The sequence below is a fragment of the Oncorhynchus keta genome, unplaced genomic scaffold (assembly GCF_023373465.1).
Source record: "Oncorhynchus keta strain PuntledgeMale-10-30-2019 unplaced genomic scaffold, Oket_V2 Un_contig_7986_pilon_pilon, whole genome shotgun sequence".
Classification (NCBI taxonomy): Eukaryota; Metazoa; Chordata; class Actinopteri; order Salmoniformes; family Salmonidae; genus Oncorhynchus; species Oncorhynchus keta.
In genome coordinates this window covers 124,624-147,837 of record NW_026289793.1, presented here as the reverse complement: position 1 = coordinate 147,837, position 23,214 = coordinate 124,624, and the positions used below count along the sequence as shown (strand labels likewise).

The 23,214-nt window shown below is 46.9% G+C and overlaps 2 protein-coding genes across 16 annotated transcripts in view; one reads left to right on the top strand and one right to left on the bottom strand.

The window, feature by feature from the left end:
* Nucleotides 1–120: 120 nt before the first annotated feature.
* LOC118383413 (gasdermin-E-like) lies at nt 121–18,062 on the bottom strand. 3 transcript variants are annotated; one of them, XM_052512082.1, is made up of 10 exons: nt 17,902–18,062; nt 17,362–17,616; nt 15,947–16,139; nt 8,202–8,376; nt 7,192–7,312; nt 6,417–6,536; nt 2,529–2,656; nt 1,774–2,131; nt 1,518–1,591; nt 121–661 (listed from the first exon to the last, which is right to left on the bottom strand). In XM_052512082.1, exons 2-10 carry the CDS (start codon nt 17,567–17,569, stop codon nt 434–436), a joined length of 1,605 nt encoding a protein of 534 aa, XP_052368042.1. In that variant the 5' UTR covers nt 17,570–17,616; nt 17,902–18,062; the 3' UTR covers nt 121–433. The 3 variants fall into 3 exon arrangements, with proteins under 3 accessions (XP_052368042.1, XP_052368044.1, XP_052368043.1); XM_052512084.1 differs by having other exon boundaries at nt 17,362–17,569; nt 17,902–18,061; XM_052512083.1 differs by having other exon boundaries at nt 17,884–18,023.
* Nucleotides 18,063–20,384: 2,322 nt separating this feature from the next.
* The window catches only part of LOC118380690 (gasdermin-E-like), a 68,109-nt gene continuing 65,279 nt past the window's right edge, over nt 20,385–23,214 (top strand). For 10 of the 13 annotated variants that reach the window (XM_052512107.1, XM_052512108.1, XM_052512103.1 and 7 more), the window contains exons 1-3: nt 20,514–20,739; nt 22,277–22,529; nt 22,733–22,937. In XM_052512107.1, coding sequence (XP_052368067.1) covers nt 22,307–22,529; nt 22,733–22,937 — 428 coding nt within the window. In that variant the 5' untranslated portion in view covers nt 20,514–20,739; nt 22,277–22,306. The other 3 variants (XM_052512109.1, XM_052512100.1, XM_052512105.1) reach the window with 3 other exon arrangements.

Below are 23,214 nucleotides of genomic sequence, written 5' to 3'. Positions count from 1 at the left end.
ATACTGTATGTACCCCATAATGTCACAGTGGAATTGTTTGTTTACAAAGGAATTAAAAATGGAAAACTGGTTACGGTAAGCCTAAATAAGTTCAGGAGTAAAATCACAAGTTGCATGGACTGTGTGTGCAATAATAGTGTTTAATATGATTTTTGAATAACGACCCCACACACAGTTAACTGTAAGGTCCCTCAGTCGAGCAGTGAATTTCAAGCACAGGTTTACCAATGGTTCACAAAGAAGGGCACCTATTGGTAGATGGGTTAAAAAAAAGAAGCAGACATTGAATATCCCTTTGAGCATTGTGAAGTTATGAATTACACTTTGGATGGTGTATCAATACACCCAGTCACTACAAAGATACAGGCGCCCTTCCTAACTCAGTTGCCGGAGAGGAAGGAAACCGCTCCTCCCTCTCTTACTCAGTCTCTCCTTACACTAAAGAGGCCAGGCCTTTCACAGTGATACTCATGACTAGAGGAAGGTATCCAGGCTGGTCCTTCATCTCTGTCCTCAGTGTGTCCTCCTCTCTCTTCAGTGTAACTTCAGAGTGACCAAAGAGACTCTCTGTCCTCTGATACAGCTCCTCCTCAGTCAGAACAGCCAGACCTGCATCTCTCAGAGAGAGGGTCTCCCCACTCCCTGCTGCCACATGCTGCACCTGGAGGACAAGCAGCACAAGAATATGATCAGATACTGCAATGTCATGTCTGTAAGATGCAATGACAATTTCAAAATGGAGAATGAAGTATTGTAATAACGTGGGGGTGTTTATATTGGTCCTGTTACACACGTGTTGGTAATGGAAAGGTGTTTGTTGCATATCCCAACTCCTCCTGGGACACCCACAGGGAGTGAGGTCACAGCCAGGGTTACTGGCCCAACGCTCTAACTGCAAGGCTACCTGCCACCCTTAATCTATTCCAAACAACTATTGAATTAATTGAACCTTTACTTAGCTTACCCAAGTGGTGAACAGGTCACACAGTACTATATTTTTGAAGAAGTATACAGACTTGTTTACCAGACAGTGTAGTATTTATTTTTTACCCCCTTTTTCTCCCCAATTTCGTGGTATCCAATTGTTAGTAGTTACTGTCTTGTCTCATCATCCCGTACGGGCTCGGGAGAGACGAAGGTCGAGTCATGCATCCTCTGAAACCCAACCCAACCAAGCGCGCATCCAACCCGGAAGCCAGCCGCACCAATGTGTCGGAGGAAACACCGTACACCTGCACTGCGCCCGGCCTGCCACAGGAGTCGCTAGTGCGCGATAAGACAAGGATATCCCTACCGGCCAAACCCTCCCTAACCCGGACGACGCTAGGCCAATTGTGCGTCGCCCCATGGACCTCCCAGTTGAGGCCGGTGGCACAGCTAGCGCTGCGATGCAGTGCCTTTGACGACTGCGCCACCCGGGAGGCCCATAGATTGTAAGTGTACAGTATTTTTGATGAAGTATACAGACTTGTTTTTACCAGGCTATAAGTGTAACAAAAGGGGAAGTGTGAACTCACCAGGATCTGCAGGGCCTGTAAGACTGGAGGACTGCAACAGGATCCCAACACAGAGAGACCTTCATCTGTCATTCCTGAGAAATAAAGATTCACAGATGGTGTGAAACAGGAAGTGGCTTTCAGGGCATTGTGGGTTCTGAGAAAATAAAATGTTCATGAAGTGAGATGCCAGTTTTCCTGATAAATGCAGTGGCTGGAGACAATGAATTGAACTGGCACTTAATATTCAACTAATATTCACTGCTCAGTGTCTCACCATCCATGGCACTGACAATGAGATGAGTGGCATTGAGGAGGGTGGGTGTCTGGCTGGAATCACTGAGGAGGGAGTGTGTTGGGCTGGAATCACTGAGGGATGGTGTCTGGCTGGAATCACTGAGGGATGGTGTCTGGCTGGAATCACTGAGGGATGGTGTCTGGCTGGAATCACTGAGGGAGGGTGTCTGGCTGGAATCACTGAGGGAGGGTGTCTGGCTGGAATCACTGAGGAGGAAGTGTGTTGGGCTGGAGTCCGAATGCTCTAGAAGGTTCAGTATGGCCTGGACTGTCTGCATCTGAGACACTTCCTTAACCTCCCCCAGGTCAGCTGTCTTACCTGTGCACATCTGGTCCAGCTGTGAGAAGAGACATTATGAGAAAGAATAGGTGAGATGTGTGGTTTGTTTTTTCCTGCTAAACTTAGTTGAATGTACTGACTGTAAGTCTCTCTGGATAAGAGTGTCTGGTAAATGACTCATATGTGAAGGTTCGAGACAGAAGATATTTAGGATACTATGGTAGATTATAATGATGACAGACCGAACGTAATGAGAAGTTAGTATGTTCAGAATTTTCAGAAAGCTGCTGATTCTTGCCAGTAATCCGCTCATAGAAAATACCTGTAGGACTCTGTGTGTGTGTGTGTGTGTGTGTGTGTGTGTGTGTGTGTTTGTGTGTCCACATTGTGTGTGTGTGTGTGTGTGTGTGTGTGTGTGTGTGTGTGTGTGCCCTGTTTCTGTACATCTCACTCACCACACTCTCCATCACACTGACTGTCTCTCTGTCCTCCATGGTTGTCTTGAGGAGCTGGAGCAGAGAGGAACGTGTGTCTGCTGGCAGGACTGACAGCAGCTGGAAATGACGACTCAGTTTCTCCAGTTCTGTCAACACACAAACACTTTGCATCTAGCGGAAGTTTGACTCCGCTGCCACCGTATCACAGAGATTTCACAACCAGGAAACTATCATACGTACCATTTATTCTGCAACCACAATGGGACAAATGTATGAATTAATTTAGGGACGTCTTCTACCACTAGACCAGGGACGCCTTCCGCCACTAGACCAGGGACGCCTTCCGCCACTAGACCAGGGACGCCTTCCGCCACTAGACCAGGGACGCCTTCCGCCACTAGACCAGGGACGCCTTCCGCCACTAGACCAGGGACGCCTTCCGCCACTAGACCAGGGACGCCTTCCGCCACTAGACCAGGGACGCCTTCCGCCACTAGACCAGGGACGCCTTCCGCCACTAGACCAGGGACGCCTTCCGCCACTAGACCAGGGACGCCTTCCGCCACTAGACCAGGGACGCCTTCCGCCACTAGACCAGGGACGCCTTCCGCCACTAGACCAGGGACGCCTTCCGCCACTAGACCAGGGACGCCTTCCGCCACTAGACCAGGGCCTTCCGCGCCTTCCGCCACTAGACCAGGGACGCCTTCCGCCACTAGACCAGGGACGCCTTCCGCCACTAGACCAGGGACGCCTTCCGCCACTAGACCAGGGACGCCTTCCGCCACTAGACCAGGGACGCCTTCCGCCACTAGACCAGGGACGCCTTCCGCCACTAGACCAGGGACGCCTTCCGCCACTAGACCAGGGACGCCTTCCGCCACTAGACCAGGGACGCCTTCCGCCACTAGACCAGGGACGCCTTCCGCCACTAGACCAGGGACGCCTTCCGCCACTAGACCAGGGACGCCTTCCGCCACTAGACCAGGGACGCCTTCCGCCACTAGACCAGGGACGCCTTCCGCCACTAGACCAGGGACGCCTTCCGCCACTAGACCAGGGACGCCTTCCGCCACTAGACCAGGGACGCCTTCCGCCACTAGACCAGGGACGCCTTCCGCCACTAGACCAGGGACGCCTTCCGCCACTAGACCAGGGACGCCTTCCGCCACTAGACCAGGGACGCCTTCCGCCACTAGACCAGGGACGCCTTCCGCCACTAGACCAGGGACGCCTTCCGCCACTAGACCAGGGACGCCTTCCGCCACTAGACCAGGGACGCCTTCCGCCACTAGACCAGGGACGCCTTCCGCCACTAGACCAGGGACGCCTTCCGCCACTAGACCAGGGACGCCTTCCGCCACTAGACCAGGGACGCCTTCCGCCACTAGACCAGGGACGCCTTCCGCCACTAGACCAGGGACGCCTTCCGCCACTGACCAGGGACGCCTTCCGCCACTAGACCAGGGACGCCTTCCGCCACTGGACCAGGGACGCCTTCGCCACTGGACCAGGGACGCCTTCCGCCACTAGACCAGGGACGCCTTCCGCCACTGGACCAGGGACGCCTTCCGCCACTGGACCAGGGACGCCCGCCACTGGACCAGGGACCACTGGACCAGGGACGCCTTCCGCCACTGGACCAGGGACGCCTTCCGCCACTGGACCAGGGACGCCTTGCGCCACTGGACCAGGGACGCCTGCGCCACTGGACCAGGGACGCCTTGCGCCACTGGACCAGGGGACGCCTTGCGCCACTGGACCAGGGACGCCTGCGCCACTGGACCAGGGACGCCTTGCGCCACTGGACCAGGGACGCCTTGCGCCACTGGACCAGGGACGCCTTGCGCCACTGGACCAGGGACGCCTTGCGCCACTGGACCAGGGACGCCTTGGACGCCACTGGACCAGGGACGCCTTGCGCCACTGGACCAGGGACGCCTTGCGCCACTGGACCAGGGACGCCTTGCGCCACTGGACCAGGGACGCCTTGCGCCACTGGACCAGGGACGCCTTGCGCCACTGGACCAGGGACCACCACTGGACCAGGGGACGCCTTGCGCCACTGGACCAGGGACGCCTTGCGCCACTGGACCAGGGACGCCTGCGCCACTGGACCAGGGACGCCTTGCGCCACTGGACCAGGGACGCCTTGCGCCACTGGACCAGGGACGCCTTGCGCCACTGGACCAGGGACGCCTTGCGCCACTGGACCAGGGACGCCTTGCGCCACTGGACCAGGGACGCCTTGCGCCACTGGACCAGGGACGCCTTGCGCCACTGGACCAGGGACGCCTTGCGCCACTGGACCAGGGACGCCTTGCGCCACTGGACCAGGGGACGCCTTGCGCCACTGGACCAGGGACGCCTTGCGCCACTGGACCAGGGACGCCTTGCGCCACTGGACCAGGGACGCCTTGCGCCACTGGACCAGGGACGCCTTGCGCCACTGGACCAGGGACGCCTTGCGCCACTGGACCAGGGACGCCTTGCGCCACTGGACCAGGGACGCCTTGCGCCACTGGACCAGGGACGCCTCGCCACTGGACCAGGGGACGCCTTGCGCCACTGGACCAGGGACGCCTTGCGCCACTGGACCAGGGACGCCTTGCGCCACTGGACCAGGGACGCCTTGCGCCACTGGACCAGGGACGCCTTGCGCCACTGGACCAGGGACGCCTTGCGCCACTGGACCAGGGACGCCTTGCGCCACTGGACCAGGGACGCCTTGCGCCACTGGACCAGGGACGCCTTGCGCCACTGGACCAGGGACGCCTTGCGCCACTGGACCAGGGACGCCTTGCGCCACTGGACCAGGGACGCCTTGCGCCACTGGACCAGGGACGCCTTGCGCCACTGGACCAGGGGACGCCTTGCGCCACTGGACCAGGGACGCCTTGCGCCACTGGACCAGGGACGCCTTGCGCCACTGGACCAGGGACGCCTTGCGCCACTGGACCAGGGACGCCTTGCGCCACTGGACCAGGGACGCCTTGCGCCACTGGACCAGGGACGCCTGCGCCACTGGACCAGGGACGCCTTGCGCCACTGGACCAGGGACGCTTGCGCCACTGGACCAGGGACGCCTTGCGCCACTGGACCAGGGACGCCTTGCGCCACTGGACCAGGGACGCCTTGCGCCACTGGACCAGGGACGCCTTGCGCCACTGGACCAGGGACGCCTTGCGCCACTGGACCAGGGACGCCTTGCGCCACTGGACCAGGGACGCCTTGCGCCACTGGACCAGGGACGCCTGCGCCACTGGACCAGGGACGCCTTGCGCCACTGGACCAGGGACGTCTTCCACCACTAGACCAGGGACGTCTTGCACCACTGGACCAGGGACGCCTTGCACCACTGGACCAGGGACGCCTTGCACCACTGGACCAGGGACGCCTTGCACCACTGGACCAGGGACGCCTTGCACCACTGGACCAGGGACGCCTTGCACCACTAGACCAGGGACGGGGAACTTTATGAACTCATCCTGAGGGGTCGCAGTGGCTCGCGGGTCTGCCAACCCACATCCATTCCCACACATGCAGTCAGATTTTGCCCTAAGCAACAATGTTTGCAGTTTTTAATATGATGTGAGAGAGTGACTAACCAAATCAATGGGGGCGCTTCTACACCTGCATTGCTTGCTGTTTGGGGTTTTAGGCTGGGTTTCTGTACAGCACTTTGATATATCAGCTGATGTCACAAAGTTTAGACAGCTGGCTAGACTAATTTAGCAACCTAAAAAGGGTTGATCCACAACCAATTGTGTATTCTACTATTCTACCTCTCAACAGTAAGTAGAGACCCCGACTGAGTTCCCCTGACAGAAATCTAATGATAATAACGACTATTTAAATTGGTACGTGGGCCTACAAAAGGAGGGGAACTTCCATTAGTCTCGTTACCTCTCTGAAAGCAGCTCTTCTTTGGGGTGTCGTCGCGAGCGCCAGACACCCCCACTAAGCTCTTCTTAACAGGCCCATCCACCTCGAACCCCCCAAGAGTGTCGGACATTAGGCACAGCTCTGAGGAACGAGAGTGTCGGACATTAGGCACAGCTCTGAGGGACAACAGTGTGGGACATTAGGCACAGCTCTGAGGAACAAGAGTGTGGGACATTAGGCACAGCTCTGAGGGACAACAGTGTGGGACATTAGGCACAGCTCTGAGGAACAAGAGTGTGGGACATTAGGCACAGCTCTGAGGAACAAGAGTGTGGGACATTAGGCACAGCTCTGAGGAACAAGAGTGTCGGACATTAGGCACAGCTCTGAGGAACAAGAGTGTGGGACATTAGGCACAGCTCTGGGGACAAGAGTGTCGGACATTAGGCACAGCTCTGAGGAACAAGAGTGTCGGACATTAGGCACAGCTCTGAGGAACAAGAGTGTGGGACATTAGGCACAGCTCTGAGGAACAAGAGTGTGGGACATTAGGCACAGCTCTGAGGAACAAGAGTGTGGGACATTAGGCACAGCTCTGAAGAACAAGACAAGGAGACAGTAGTATGAACCTATTAATACAGACACTCATTCAAATGCATTGGACATACTGAACATTAACAGAGACCATGCACTTGATAAGGCTTTGTAATATACAACCTACATGGACTGATGATGGGTCCAGGTGAGGGTTTACAGTGTTGTTGCCTGAGAAACTGGAAAATAAAGGCTCCCTCACCATAGTGTCCGTTGAGTTTGATCTCCAGCTCAATAATGCCGTAAGCGATGACGGTGTGGGCAGGAATCTCCAGAGACACGTTGCTGTCTTTGTGCAGGCTGCTGTTCTCCTTTACAGACACCTGTGGAAAGTGGTACTTAAGTCATCTTTGGGGGTGTCTGTACTTTACTAGTCATATTTTGACATCTTTTACTTTCACTTCACTACATTCCTGGAGAAAATATACTTTTTACTCCATACATTTTCCCTGACACTCAAATGTACTCGCTACATTTTGAATGGTCCAATTAACACACTTATCAAGAGAACATCCCTTCTGCCTCTGATCTGACACACTCACTAAACACCAACGCTTCATTTGTAAATGATTTCAGAGTGTTGGAGTGCCCCCCCGGCTATCCGTAAATTAAATTAAAAAGAAAATGGAACCATCTGGTTTGCTTAATATAAGGAATTTGAAATGATTGATACTTTTACTACTTAAGTATATTTTAGCAATTACTTTTGATACCTGAGTATATTTAAAACCAAATACTTTTAGACTTTTACTTAAGTAGTATTTTACTGGGTGACTTTCACTTGAGTCATTTTCCTTCAAACCAGTCAAGGGAAGTGAACAAGTGCACATGACAACATAGAATAAGAGCCTAACATAAGGCAGTGTGAATAAATCCTGATCATATGACTGATCTACTGTAGTAGTCTATCCACGCTTCACTACTCCTTTTGCTCCACATACATTAAACATCATTCATCTGTGGCCTTGCTGGTCCAGCAGTAATGCTGCAGCCTCCAGTACACATAGGCCTGTCTGCAGTGTTGTCATAGGTCCATCCAGCCTGCTGCCCTTTGAGTCAACCTCTTCCCTATTTTCCCTGCTTAAAGATTCATCTATACAGGATAAACTACATGGTTAACTTCAACACTTGTAATATATAATATCTCAGCCTAACAAATAGAGATGATTAATGTAACAAATCCTACAACGCTCTTCATATCTCTCCGTCTACCTGGGTGCTCTTGGGCCCACAGAAGCTCAGCAGCTCCCCAAACTGCCCCCCCTGCTGGACCTCCTCTATGACCGAACACGGCTGGGTCGTCACAATCCTCTCCTTCACCACCACAAACACCTCCCTGGACTTCTCACGGGTCTGCTGGATCAGACAGTGGGACATGTCCAAAAGCCTGCAGGAGAGACACATAAATCAGAGAGTTGTCATTTGAGGAGGACAAAGATGATTCAAGTTATGTTTCTTGGATGATTATAAAGTAGCTTGGAGTAACCCAGTCTGTTTGTGACAACATGCCACTCCTCATTGTGCCAAACATGACAAGCAGTGGAATGCTGTGGGGTGGTGTGGGCGGGGCTGTGCTTTGGCAAAGTGGTGGGGTTATATCCTGCCTGTTTGGCCCTGTCCATGGGTATCATCGGATGGGGCCACAGTGTCTCCTGACCCCTCCTGTCTCAGCCTCCAGTAGTTTGTGTCGGGGGGGGATCAATCTGTTATATCTGGAGTATTTCTCATTTCTTATCCGTTGTCCTGTGTGAATTTAAGTATGCTCTTTCTAATTCTCTCTTTCTCTCTCTCGGAGGACCTGAGCCCTAGGACCATGCCTCAGGACTACCTGGCATGATGACTCCTTGTCCCCAGTCCACCTGGCCGTGCTGCTGCTCCAGTTTCAACAGTTCTGCCTGCGGCTATGGAACCCTGACCTGTTCACTGCGATTACTATTATTTGACCATGCTGGTCATTCATGAACATTTGAATATCTTGGCCATGTTCTGTTATCTCCACCCGGCACAGCCAGATGAGGACTGGCCACCCCTCATAGCCTGGTTCCTCTCTAGGTTTTGGCCTTTCTAGGGAGTTTTGATATATCAGCTGATGTAAGAAGGGCTATATAAATACATTTGAATGTTAGCACAGACAGACTGGATTTCTCCAGGCTACGCATAAAGCGGTGTTCAGCTTCATTAATACACTTACTGGTCTTATAAATCTATTTTTCTTTTTTTAACTATAGCATACATAAGGTGTTGGGCAGTCAGAATACAGTCCGCCCATATGGTGTTGGGCAGTCAGAATACAGTCCGCCCATATGGTGTTTAGAATACAGTCAGCCCATATGGTGTTGGGTAGTTAGAATACAGTCAGCCCATATGGTGTTGGGTAGTCAGAATACAGTCAGCCCATATGGTGTTGGGTAGTTAGAATACGGTCAGCCCATATGGTGTTGGGTAGTTAGAATACAGTCAGCCCATATGGGTAGTTAGAATACGGTCAGCCCATATGGGTAGTTAGAATACGGTCAGCCCATATGGGTAGTTAGAATACGGTCAGCCCATATGGGTAGTTAGAATACGGTCAGCCCATATGGTGTTGGTAGTTAGAATACGGTCAGCCCATATGGTGTTGGGTAGTTAGAATACGGTCAGCCCATATGGGTAGTTAGAATACGGTCAGCCCATATGGTGTTGGTTAGAAAATACAGTCAGCCCATATGGTGTTGGGTAGTTAGTCAGCCCATATGGTGTTGGTTAGTTAGAATACGGTCAACCCATATGGTGTTGGGTAGTTAGAATACGGTCAGCCCATATGGTGTTGGTTAGTTAAAATACAGTCAGCCCATATGGTGTTGGTAGTTAGAATACAGTCAGCCCATATGGGTAGTTAGAATACGGTCAGCCCATATGGGTAGTTAGAATACGGTCAGCCCATATGGTGTTGGTTAGTTAGAATACGGTCAGCCCATATGGTGTTGGGTAGTTAGAATACAGTCAGCCCATATGGGTAGTTAGAATACGGTCAGCCCATATGGGTAGTTAGAATACGGTCAGCCCATATGGTGTTGGTAGTTAGAATACGGTCAGCCCATATGGTGTTGGGTAGTTAGAATACGGTCAGCCCATATGGGTAGTTAGAATACAGTCAGCCCATATGGTGTTGGTAGTTAGAATACGGTCAGCCCATATGGTGTTGGGTAGTTAGAATACAGTCAGCCCATATGGTGTTGGTTAGTTAGAATACGGTCAGCCCATATGGTGTTGGGTAGTTAGAATACGGTCAGCCCATATGGGTAGTTAGAATACGGTCAGCCCATATGGTGTTGGGTAGTTAGAATACGGTCAGCCCATATGGGTAGTTAGAATACAGTCAGCCCATATGGTGTTGGGTAGTTAGAATACGGTCAGCCCATATGGTGTTGGGTAGTTAGAATACGGTCAGCCCATATGGGTAGTTAGAATACAGTCAGCCCATATGGTGTTGGGTAGTTAGAATACGGTCAGCCCATATGGTGTTGGGTAGTTAGAATACGGTCAGCCCATATGGGTAGTTAGAATACAGTCAGCCCATATGGTGTTGGGTAGTTAGAATACGGTCAGCCCATATGGGTAGTTAGAATACAGTCAGCCCATATGGTGTTGGGTAGTTAGAATACGGTCAGCCCATATGGTGTTGGGTAGTTAGAATACGGTCAGCCCATATGGGTAGTTAGAATACAGTCAGCCCATATGGTGTTGGGTAGTTAGAATACGGTCAGCCCATATGGTGTTGGGTAGTTAGAATACGGTCAGCCCATATGGGTAGTTAGAATACAGTCAGCCCATATGGTGTTGGGTAGTTAGAATACGGTCCGCCCATATGGTGTTGGGTAGTTAGAATACGGTCAGCCTATATGGGTCAGCCCATATGGTGTTGGTTAGTTAGAATACAGTCAGCCCATATGGGTAGTTAGAATACAGTCAGCCCATATGGGTAGTTAGAATACAGTCAGCCCATATGGTGTTGGTTAGTTAGAATACAGTCAGCCCATATGGTGTTGGTTAGTTAGAATACAGTCAGCCCATATGGGTAGTTAGAATACAGTCAGCCCATATGGGTAGTTAGAATACAGCCCATATGGTGTTGGGTAGTTAAAATACAGTCAGCCCATATGGTGTTGGTTAGTTAGAATACAGTCAGCCCATATGGGTAGTTAGAATACAGTCAGCCCATATGGTGTTGAGTAGTTAGAATACGGTCAGCCCATATGGGTAGTTAGAATACAGTCAGCCCATATGGTGTTGGGTAGTTAGAATACGGTCAGCCCATATGGGTAGTTAGAATACGGTCAGCCCATATGGTGTTGAGTAGTTAGAATACGGTCAGCCCATATGGGTAGTTAGAATACGGTCAGCCCATATGGTGTTGGTAGTTAGAATACGGTCAGCCCATATGGTGTTGGTAGTTAGAATACGGTCAGCCCATATGGGTTGGTTAGAATACGGTCAGCCCATATGGGTAGTTAGAATACGGTCAGCCCATATGGTGTTGGTTAGTTAAAATACGGTCAGCCCATATGGTGTTGGGTAGTTAGAATACAGTCAGCCCATATGGGTAGTTAGAATACGGTCAGCCCATATGGTGTTGGGTAGTTAGAATACGGTCAGCCCATATGGTGTTGGTTAGTTAGAATACGGTCAGCCCATATGGTGTTGGGTAGTTAGAATACGGTCAGCCCATATGGTGTTGGGTAGTTAGAATACGGTCAGCCCATATGGGTAGTTAGAATACGGTCAGCCCATATGGTGTTGGTTAGTTAGAATACGGTCAGCCCATATGGTGTTGGGTAGTTAGAATACGGTCAGCCCATATGGTGTTGGTTAGTTAGAATACAGTCAGCCCATATGGTGTTGGTAGTTAGAATACAGTCAGCCCATATGGGTAGTTAGAATACAGTCAGCCCATATGGTGTTGGTTAGTTAGAATACAGTCAGCCCATATGGTGTTGGTTAGTTAAAATACAGTCAGCCCATATGGGTAGTTAGAATACAGTCAGCCCATATGGTGTTGGTAGTTAGAATACAGTCAGCCCATATGGTGTTGGTTAGTTAGAATACAGTCAGCCCATATGGTGTTGGGTAGTTAGAATACAGTCAGCCCACATGGTGTTGGTAGTTAGAATACAGTCAGCCCATATGGGTAGTTAGAATACAGTCAGCCCACATGGTGTTGGTAGTTAGAATACAGTCAGCGCATATGGGTAGTTAGAATACAGTCAGCCCATATGGTGTTGGTAGTTAGAATACAGTTAGCGCATATGGGTAGTTAGAATACAGTCAGCCCATATGGTGTTGGTAGTTAGAATACAGTCAGCCCACATGGCGTTGGTAGTTAGAATACAGTCAGCGCATATGGGTAGTTAGAATACAGTCAGCCCACAAGGATATGGGTAGTTAGAATACAGTCAGCCCATATGGTGTTGGTAGTTAGAATACAGTCAGCCCACATGGTGTTGGTAGTTAGAATACGGTCAGCCCACATGGTGTTGGTAGTTAGAATACAGTCAGCCCATATGGGTAGTTAGAATACAGTCAGCCCATATGGGTAGTTAGAATACAGTCAGCCCATATGGTAGAATATAGTCACTGCATACAGTCAGCCCATATGGGTAGTTAGAATACAGTCAGTGCATATGGTATTGGGCAGTTAGAATACAGTCAGTGCATATGGTAGAATATAGTCAGCCCATATGGTAGAATATAGTCACTGCATACAGTGAGCAAAGAAGAAACACTGATCACGAGGAAAAATGCTGTGATATACAGTGCATTCGGAAAGTATTCAGACCCCTTGACTTTTTCCACATTCCGTTACAGGCTTATTCTAAAATTGATTAAATCGTTTTTTTCCCCTCGTAAATCTACACATAATACCCCAGAATGACAAAGCAAAAGTTTTTTTACATTTTTTTATAAAAAAAATGTATAAAACATTAATAACGGAAAAATGCACAGTTATAAAGGTAATCAGACCCATTACTCAGTACTTTGTTGGCAGAGATTACAGCCTAGAGTCTTCTTGGGTATGACGCTACAAGCCTGGCACCCCTGTATTTGTTGAGTTTACTAGTCTCCCAGTCACTGCTACTGAAAAACATCCCCACAACATGATGCTGCCACCTCCATGCTTCACTGTAGGGATGGTACCTGGTTTATTCCAGACATGACGCTTGGTATTCAGGCCAAAGAGTAAAATCTTGGTTGTAGCATCATACCCAAGACTCTAGGCTGTAATCGCTGCCAAAGGTGCTTCAACAAAGTACTGCATAAAGAGTCTGAATACTTATGTAAATATAATATTTGTGTTTAAAAAATTGTTTTTATTAGCAAACAATTAAAAAGATGTTTTTGATTTGCCATTGTGGGATATTGTGTGTAGATTGATGAAAAAACAACAATTGAATCAATTTTAGAATAAGGCTGTAGCGTTTTAAAAAATGTGGAAAAAGTCAAGGGGTCTGAATACTTTCCAAATGCACTGTACAGTCGTGGCCAAAAGTTTGGAGAATGACACAAATATTAATTTCCAAAGTTTGCTGCTTCAGTGTCTTCAGATATTTTTGTCAGATGTTACTATGGAATACTGAAGTATAATTACAAGCATTTCATAAGTGTCAAAGGCTTCTATTGACAATTACATGAAGTTGATGCAAAGAGTCAATATTTGCAGTGTTGACCCTTCTTTTTCAAGACCTCTGCAATCTGCCCTGGCATGCTGTCAATTAACTTCTGGGCCACATCCTGACTGATGGCAGCCCATTCTTGCGTAATCAATGCTTGGAATTTGTCAGAATTTTGGGGTTTATGTTTGTCCACCCACCTCTTGAGGATTGACCACAAGTTCTCAATGGGATTAAGGTCTGGGGAGTTTCCTGGCCATGGACCAAAAATATAGAGGTTTTGATCCCCGAGCCACTTAGTTATTATGGCAAGGTGCTCCATCATGCTGGAAAAGGCACCACACTGTTCCTGGATGGTTGGGAGAAGTTGCTCTCGGAGGATGCGTTGGTACCACTCTTTATTCATGGCTGTGTTCTTAGGCAAAATTGTGAGTGAGCCAACTCCCTTGGCTGAGAAGCAACCCCACACATGAATGGTCTCAGGATGCTTTACTGTTGGCATGACACAGGACTGATGGTAGCGCTCACCTTGTCTTCTCCGGACAAGCTTTTTGTCAGATGCCCGAAACAATCGGAAAGGGGATTCATCAGAGAAAATGACTTTACCCCAGTCCTCAGCAGTCCAATCCCTGTACCTTTTGCAGAATATCAGTCTGTCCCTGATGTTTTTCCTGGAGAGAAGTGGCTTCTTTGCTGCCCTTGACACCAGGCCATCCTCCAAACGTCTTCTCCTCACCATGCGTGCAGATGCACACCTGCCTGCTGCCATTACTGAGCAAGCTCTGTACTGGTGGTGCCCCGATCCCGCAGCTGAATCAACTTTAGGAGACGGTCCTGGCGCTTGCTGGAATGTCTTGGGTGCCCTGAAGCCTTCTTCACAACAATTGAACCGCTCTCATTGAAGTTCTTGATGATCCGATAAATGGTTGATTTTGGTGCAATCTTACTGGCAGCAATATCCTTGCCTGTGAAGCCCTTTTTGTGCAAAGCAATGATGACGGCACGTGTTTCCTTGCAGGTAACCATGGCTGACAGAGGAAGAACGATGATTCCAAAGACCACCCACCACCCTCCAGCTTCCAGTCTGTTATTCGAATTCAATCAGCATGACAGAGTGATCTCCAGCCTTGTCCTCATCAACACTCACACCTGTGTGAACGAGAGAATCACTGACATGATGTCAGCTGGTCCTTTTGTGGCAGGGCTGAAATGCAGTGGAAATGTTTCGGGGGATTCAGTTCATTTACATGGCAAAGAGGGACTTTGCAAATAATTGCAGTTCATCTGATCACTCTTCATAACATTCTGGAGTATATGCAAATTGCCATCATACGAACTGAGGCAGCGAACTTTGAAAATATATATAGTTGTGACACAAATATACAAGGAATAGGGTGCTATTTGAGATTCAGCCTGTGTGTTTTCCTTTCACTAACCACTGACTCTACTGTAGGAAGAGGTGAACTGAGTGTAACCTGGGGTTACTGTAGGTACAGGTGAACTGAGTGTAACCTGGGGTTACTGTACGTACAGGTGAACTGAGTGTAACCTGGGGTTACTGTACGTACAGGTGAACTGAGTGTAACCTGGGGTTACTGTATGTACAGGTGAACTGAGTGTAACCTGGGGTTACTGTATGTACAGGTGAACTGAGTGTAACCTGGGGTTACTGTATGTACAGGTGAACTGAGTGTAACCTGGGGTTACTGTACGTACAGGTGAACTGAGTGTAACCTGGGGTTACTGTACATACAGGTGAACTGAGTGTAACCTGGGGTTACTGTACATACAGGTGAACTGAGTGTAACCTGGGGTTACTGTACATACAGGTGAACTGAGTGTAACCTGGGGTTACTGTACATACAGGTGAACTGAGTGTAACCTGGGGTTACTGTACGTACAGGTGAACTGAGTGTAACCTGGGGTTACTAACCTGGGGTTACTGTACGTGAACAGGTGAACTGAGTGTAACCTGGGGTTACTGTAGGAACAGGTGAACTGAGTGTAACCTGGGGTTACTGTACGTACAGGTGAACTGAGTGTAACCTGGGGTTACTGTAGGAACAGGTGAACTGAGTGTAACCTGGGGTTACTGTAGGAACAGGTGAACTGAGTGTAACCTGGGGTTACTGTAGGAACAGGTGAACTGAGTGTAACCTGGGGTTACTGTAGGTACAGGTGAACTGAGTGTAACCTGGGGTTACTGTAGGTACAGGTGAACTGAGTGTAACCTGGGGTTACTGTAGGTACAGGTGAACTGAGTGTAACCTGGGGTTACTGTAGGTACATATTAGAGAGAGAGGAACTCACTTGTCTTTGGAGTCGCGCAGCAACTTCTGTACATCCACCTCCTCTTTCTTCAGGCTGCCGAAGGATGACTGGAGTTTAGATGTGTCTTTCCCCTCCACTTTAAGGTTTACAGCAACCAAATTCGACTCAATGTTTCCTGATTTGTTGTCACCAAATGTCCCTTGGTACTTCAGGAAATCAGTCTTGACCACAACTGTAGGCGAGGGAAGCAAAAATGTTTTTTTTTTATTCTTCTAGCTCTGTCAAATTGGTTTTTGATCATAGAATTTCAAGTAGATTTAAGATAAAACTAACTCGGCCACTCAATGACATTCACTGTCTTTTTGGTAAGCAACTCCAGTGTTTATTTGGCCTTGTGTTTTAGGTTAGTGTCCTGCTAAAATGCGAATCTGCCTGTGCTTAGCTCGATTCCGTGTATTTTTTATCCTGAAAAACTCCCAAGTCCTTAACGATTACAAACATACCCATAACATGTTGCAGCCACCACTATGCTGGAAAATATGGAGAGTGGTATTCAGTAATGTGTTGGATTGGATTTGCCCCAAACATAACAATTTGTATTCAGGACAAAAATTGAATTGCTGTACATTTTTTTGCAGTATTACTTTAGTGGCTTGTTGCATACACACTTCCTTCTTCTCACTCTGTCAATTAGGTTAGTATTCTGGAGTAACTACATAGTATTCTGGAGTAACTACATAGTATTCTGGAGTAACTACATAGTATTCTGGAGTAACTACAATGTTGTTGAACCATCCTCAGCTATCTATTATCACAGCCATTCAACTCTAACTGTTTTAAAGTCATCATTGGCCTCATGGTGAAATCCCTGAGCGGTTTCCTTCCTCTCTGGCAACTGAGTTAGGAAGGGTGTCTGTATCTTTATAGCGACTGGGTGAATTGATACACCATCCAAAGTGTAATGAATAACTTCACCAGGCTCAAAGGGACATTCAATGACTGCTTTTTTTTACCCATCTACCAATAGGTGCAAAAACCTCCCTGGTCTTTGTGGTTGAATCTGTGTTTTAAATGCACTACTCGACTGAGGGACCTAACAGATAAACATAATTCCACTGTGACATTATGGGGCATTGTGTTCAGGCCATTGACAACAACAAAACATCTAAATGTAATCCATTTTAAATTCCAGCTGTAACAACAAAATGTTGAAAAAGTCAGGGGGTGTGAATACTTCTGAAGGTTCTGTATGTATCATTATGTATCATGATAGGATCCTCTTCATAATCTTTCCAGTAGCATGGACAACAGAATCGACGCTCAGATCTTTCACAAGGAACACATTCACACAGTATCACACTGAGGGAGAGAGGAGCCTATACCTGCAAACAAACAGGTAGCAAGTACAGGTGTGCAGCCTATCATTTCAACTGAAGGGCTGATCTTGTGTTTACCTGGGGTTAAGGGTGTGTCTCCAGTCAGCACATCACTGAGGGTAAAATCAGTGGGCAGGTACTTGGGTTTCTGCCAAATCCAAAAACGCTTTCGTTTCACAACCAGTGAGAGAGGGACCAGTTTGTCTGAGTCAATCAGACTGGACACAGGGACCAAGCTGCCATCATCAATCTCCTCCACTAAGTTTCTTGTGGCCGTGGAAAACATCTTCAATGGGAGACAGAGATTGTCGAGGATGATGTCTCTGTTAGCAACTGATAACAAACACGACAAGAACACAAGATTAATAATACGCTAATATTCACATTGAAAAAGTTCCCATTCATTTACTATCTAAAAAAATAAAATGTTAAATCCATGACCTATGAGCCATATGAGTAGCAGACTGGATACGCTAAGAAATCAGACATTACACAGAGTCAAAACACTGTGGTTGTTATTCGTAAACGTTCATAGACGTCTATCTATCCGTTCATAATTCACGACTCAATATGTTCAAAATTGAAACTACTTCTACCTACAAGAGCAATATATTTTACCGTTTATCCTGGCTATGTCCTAGCCGAACGCGAAAGCCCGTTCCAAGTTAGAGTTACCGGTCTAGATAAAGGTATATATTTCTGTCGCAACAGCCGTATAAGTACCGTGATAACAAAGAGGTTCGCTCCACCCCTTTCTCCAGCCACGTGCACTGGGAGTGTTTTGGGGGAACCCCCTCACGTTTGGTTCAATCTCTCATTGCTTCCATCTCCACCTCCTGTCCAGGGCACCACCAGCTGCACAGTGAAACCAAACATGTTCTCATTGTTCTATCTGTGGTAAAACATTACAAAATAATGTAGCCATGATGATAATATTTTATTACATGTAACGGAACTTTCAATGCATAGATAGACAAGCTTGGCTCCACGAAGACACCTACGATACATATTAAAGTATAAGTTAATTACGCCCCATCAAGAGCCCCCTTATTTACATAAGTATTCAGACCCTTTTGCTCAGGTGCATCCTGTTTCAATTGTTTGTCCTTGATATGTTTTTACAACTTGATTGGAGTCCACCTGTAGTATATTCAATTGATTGGACATGATTTGGAAAGGCACAAACCTGTCTATATAAGGTCCCACAGTTGACAGTGCATGTCAGTGTAAAAAATAAGCCGATGAGGTCGAAGGAATTGTCCGGAAAGCTCAGAGGACGGGATTGTGTTGAGGCACAATGGGGGTGGAAACTTAAACTATGGGTGTAGAAACTCAAACTATGGGGGTAGTAACTCAAACTATGGGGGTAGTATTTTATTTTTATTTTTTATTTCACCTTTATTTAACCAGGTAGGCTAGTTGAGAACAAGTTCTCATTTGCAACTGCGACCTGGCCAAGATAAAGCATAGCAGTGTGAACAGACAAACTATGGAGTAAACGATTACAAACTCAGTCTATATACAATGTGTGCACATGAGGAGGTAGGCGAATAATACAATTTTGCAGATTAACAGGACAAATGGATGGGCATGTACAATCAAAAGAGCCACAGTATGGGAATGAGGTAGGTGAAAAAGGGTGAGCTTTTACCTATAGACTATGTACAGCTGCAGCACCTGAAACTCCCACCTCTTCAGTCAGGAATACCTAGGATAGTAACTAACCTGCTACGGATGGGTAACCAGTAACTCCTTCTCATGGACTTGTAGATGACCTGGAGCCAGTGGGTCTGGCCCCAAACAAGATTTAGATGCAAGTGGCTGAAACATCCACTGGTAGAGTGTCATTTTGTAGATGTGTTTGCACCATTGTATCTTGTGTTTTTGTTTGTAAGTCGCTTTGGATAAGAGCGTCTGGACTTAAATGTAAATGTAAATGTTTGTAACTCAAACTATGGGGGTGAGTAACTCAAACTTTTATGGGGGTAGTAACTCAAACTATGAATGGTGGGGTGGAACTCAAACTATGAGAAAAGAGTCGGGGTAGTAACTCCCAAACTATGGGGGCCCTCTAACTCACTGAACTATGTCTGTAGTAACTCAAACTATCCGAAAAACCGAGGGTAGTAACTCAAACTATGGGGGTAGAAACTCAAACTATGTGGGTAGAAACTCAAATCATTGTACCTTGAGTGTGGCTAGGTGCACCCGTGACAAACCAGATGGGGAGATTCAAACTTGGGGCTTTCGAAACTCAAGATATGGGCAGGATGGATATAGGTAACAGTTTGGGTCCACTTGGGGACTGCGGCAAACTCCTTGGGGATCTCAGACGGAAAGAGGGGTAGAACAGGCTGGTAATAGGGGTTATGGGGCAGATAGAAGAAATAGCGGGTCCAGAGTGTCAAGCTATTTCGGGGGTTTTGATTTTCAGTATATCTGCTATCTGGATTTGGTGTTAACCAGATGGGCTTGTAAGGAACTTCACGGGGCGGAGCTGTTGTTGTTTTCCTTCCGGAATTTCATGTACCGTGCTTATTGAAGTTTTCATTAATCATGGATTTATCAGTAATGAGTAACCTCAGTGCAGTGGGCAGCTGGGGGAGGTGCTCTTACTCAACAGTGTCCCAGATATTTGGGTAGCAAACTCAAACTATGGGGGTAGTAACTCAAACTATGGGGTAGTAACTCAAACTATGGGGGTAGTAACTCAAACTATGGGGGTAGTAACTCAAACTATGGGGGTAGTAACTCAAACTATGGGGGTAGTAACTCAAACTATGGGAGTAGTAACTCAAACTATGTGGGTAGAAACTCAAACTATGGGGCCATTTGGAATGCATCTCCTGTGTCATTGTTGTTTTTGTGAAAGATATTTGATTGTATTATTGATGTTCGTCTATGTCTGAATAGATGATGAAAATGATCATGTCATGGATGTGGCTGTTACAGATAGGTGTTTTGTGGCATAATAGAGTCCATGTTCACGGTGAACTTTCCCTCAGCTGGAGAGGAGAGTGACATTGTGGACCACAGTGGGACATTTTGTGACAGCGGAGAAGCCAGCGTAGACATGGGGACACAATTGGTGGCAGATGCAGTGGATTTAAACTTTAATTCTGGGACTGAACACGTCTTCCACACTCGAGTCGTCCTTTGAAGAAAGAGGAAGTGAGACTGAAGAAAGAGGAAGTGGAAGTAAAAGGGTTACTTAACAAAGACAAGTAAGTTACCGTCTTATATATGTGGAAGAGGACGTTTAAAAAGAAAAGTAGCATCTTTATAAACACACACTATATGATCGGTGAAAGCTGCTGTGCTGGTTTAAAGTACCAAAAGAGGGTGCATTTTTTTCAACTGAAAGCCGATGCCCAGAGTTACCCATGATGTTACACAGTGATTGAAGTCAATAATTGTCAGACTCAAAGGACCTGAAGGAAGAAACTGTGAAAAACTGTAAGTATTGAAGCTCTTGCAGGTTATGAAATACTACAATGAAATACTGCTCTTTCAGGTTATGTTTTGGATACATATATGTGTTGGATAGCTGTGCCATCATTGATATTAGAATGTTGGAAGTTTAGCCACACACAGAAAAAGATGCTATCTAGAACCTAAAAGGGTTCTTCGGCTGTCTCCATAGGATAACCCTTTGAAGAACCCTTGTTTGTTTCAGGTAGAACCCTTTTGATTCCCAGTGGGACAGTTTTAGGGTTCCATGTAGAAGCCTTTCTACAGAAGGTTCTACATGGAACCCAAAATGGTTCTACCTGGCACTAAAAAGGGTTCTATGGTGACAGCCTGTAGAACCCGTTTGGAATTTTCTTTCTACGAGTGTAGATTTATGTGACTGGGTGTAGTCGCACATGCATAACCACAGATTTAGGCTGTCTAAAGTGGTAGGCTATACTTCTGTGGTTAGCACAAAGCCTTAGTGTCAAGTCTGTGAGTTCACTAGTAACGGAAGTTGGACTGATATTTTCAACCACTCATTTGGTAGATAAGCCAAATTCAAAGGCGTTATCTTGCATCTTATCTAATCTTACAGTATCTGTTCATTGCTTATTTGAATAAAGATCTAACTATTTTCAACTCTCAAAGTAAAGGGTAAGAAGTGTGGTTATTTTAGTTTCCTCTGCTGGTTTATTTTAGACCCTTTGTTGTCAGAGCATAACTACAACTTTCATTACCAGTGAACGTTAGGTTGTTTGCTTTCTGTTGAATGTTAATAAAAAATTGTTCCTGACTTGAAATCCTAATTTAGGTGTCAGGTATTCAGCAAATTATCTATTAGGAATGTTAGATTATGAGGTTAAAAAGTGGTGGCATTCTCATTTAAGTTTGTACAGGGCTAATGTCAGGGCTCAGATTATAATGAGTACCTCCTGCAGAGTTCTGGACATGTCCCATCCTGTGATCAAGCAGACCCGCGTGAGTCCCAGGGCAGTGTTAGGCATCTTGACGGAGAGGATTATGACATCACTACCTTGCTTGGTCACAAAAAGTATTCAGAAGCAGTAACTTGGCATGTACCAAGAGCATAAACATGGACGACAGCCATTTCCCTGCACCCTGCATTTTAGACATTCTAGTATGTAATTCTTAATAACAAACTGTATCTTTACAATTTATCAATGTCAAAAGGACCCAGAGAAGAATACTAAAAGCTGATTTTTGCGATATAAAAATGAAGAAAAATCTACAGCATGCTATGGATAGCCTTGAACCATCCAATGTTTTTGACTGAAATTCTATCCTGTTTGTGTTTATATCCTGTTTCCTGTCATGTCAAAAGCAATGCTACTCTGTTCTGATCCACTCTTTTCCCAGGGAAAGTGAACCTTTCAAAGAGATTTGCATTATTGAGTGTCTTGACAACTGTGAAATGTATTTAGAATGCTCTTCTGAAGCTGTTGTATTGAGTGTTCATGTGTTCATCTTAGTTTTGTTTCTTAGACATCTTTGTCATTTGTGTCTTTGTCATCTGCTGCAGCCAGAAACACGATCCATCACCATCTCGCAGATGTTTGCCAAAGCCACAAAAGCCTTTGTGAAGGACACAGATCATGAGGGACACCTGATCCCTGTGTCCAGTCTGAACGACACAGACAAACTGAATCTCCGATCACTCATTGTCAAGACCAGGCACAGATGCTTCTGGCAGGAACCCAAATACCAGTCCCCTGGCTTTACCCTCGGTGATGTTCTGGAGCCTGGAGAGCCTGGAAACACACCTTTAAGCCCAAGTAAGCACCAGAGCATCCTGCTAGTGACGCATAACTATGGGTTGTTGTTGTTGTAAAATATCTGACCATTGATTTAAATATTTATCCTACTCTTGTTTTTCTGAGCAGAATAGGAAAATGCTAATGTCATGGATGTGTCTGTTATACATATGTGCTGTGGTATAATAGCATAGAGTCCATTCAACTGTTGAACTTTCCCTCAGCTGTCAAGGAGTCTGACTTTGTGGACTACAGTGGGACATTTGGTGACAAGAAAGAAATGAATGCAGATGGAAACTTGGAGGCAAAGTTGGCTGATTTCAACCTGACCGTGGGAGGGAAATGGTCCACCAAACAGAAGCTGTCCCTTGGCAGCCTGAACAAAGAGAAGGTTGATGTGAAGGACTTACACAACTACTCAAAAAACAGGTGAGTTACCCTATACTATACATATGTTCAATACAGTCATAATACATCACAATACAGTCATAATACAGTCATAATACATCATAATACAGTCATAATACATCATAATACAGTCATAATACATCATAATACATCATAATACAGTCATAATACATCATAATACATCACAATACATCATAATACAGTCATAATACATCACAATACATCATAATATAGTCATAATACGTCATAATACAATCATATACAGTCATCATACAGTCCGAATAGTCATACTACGTCG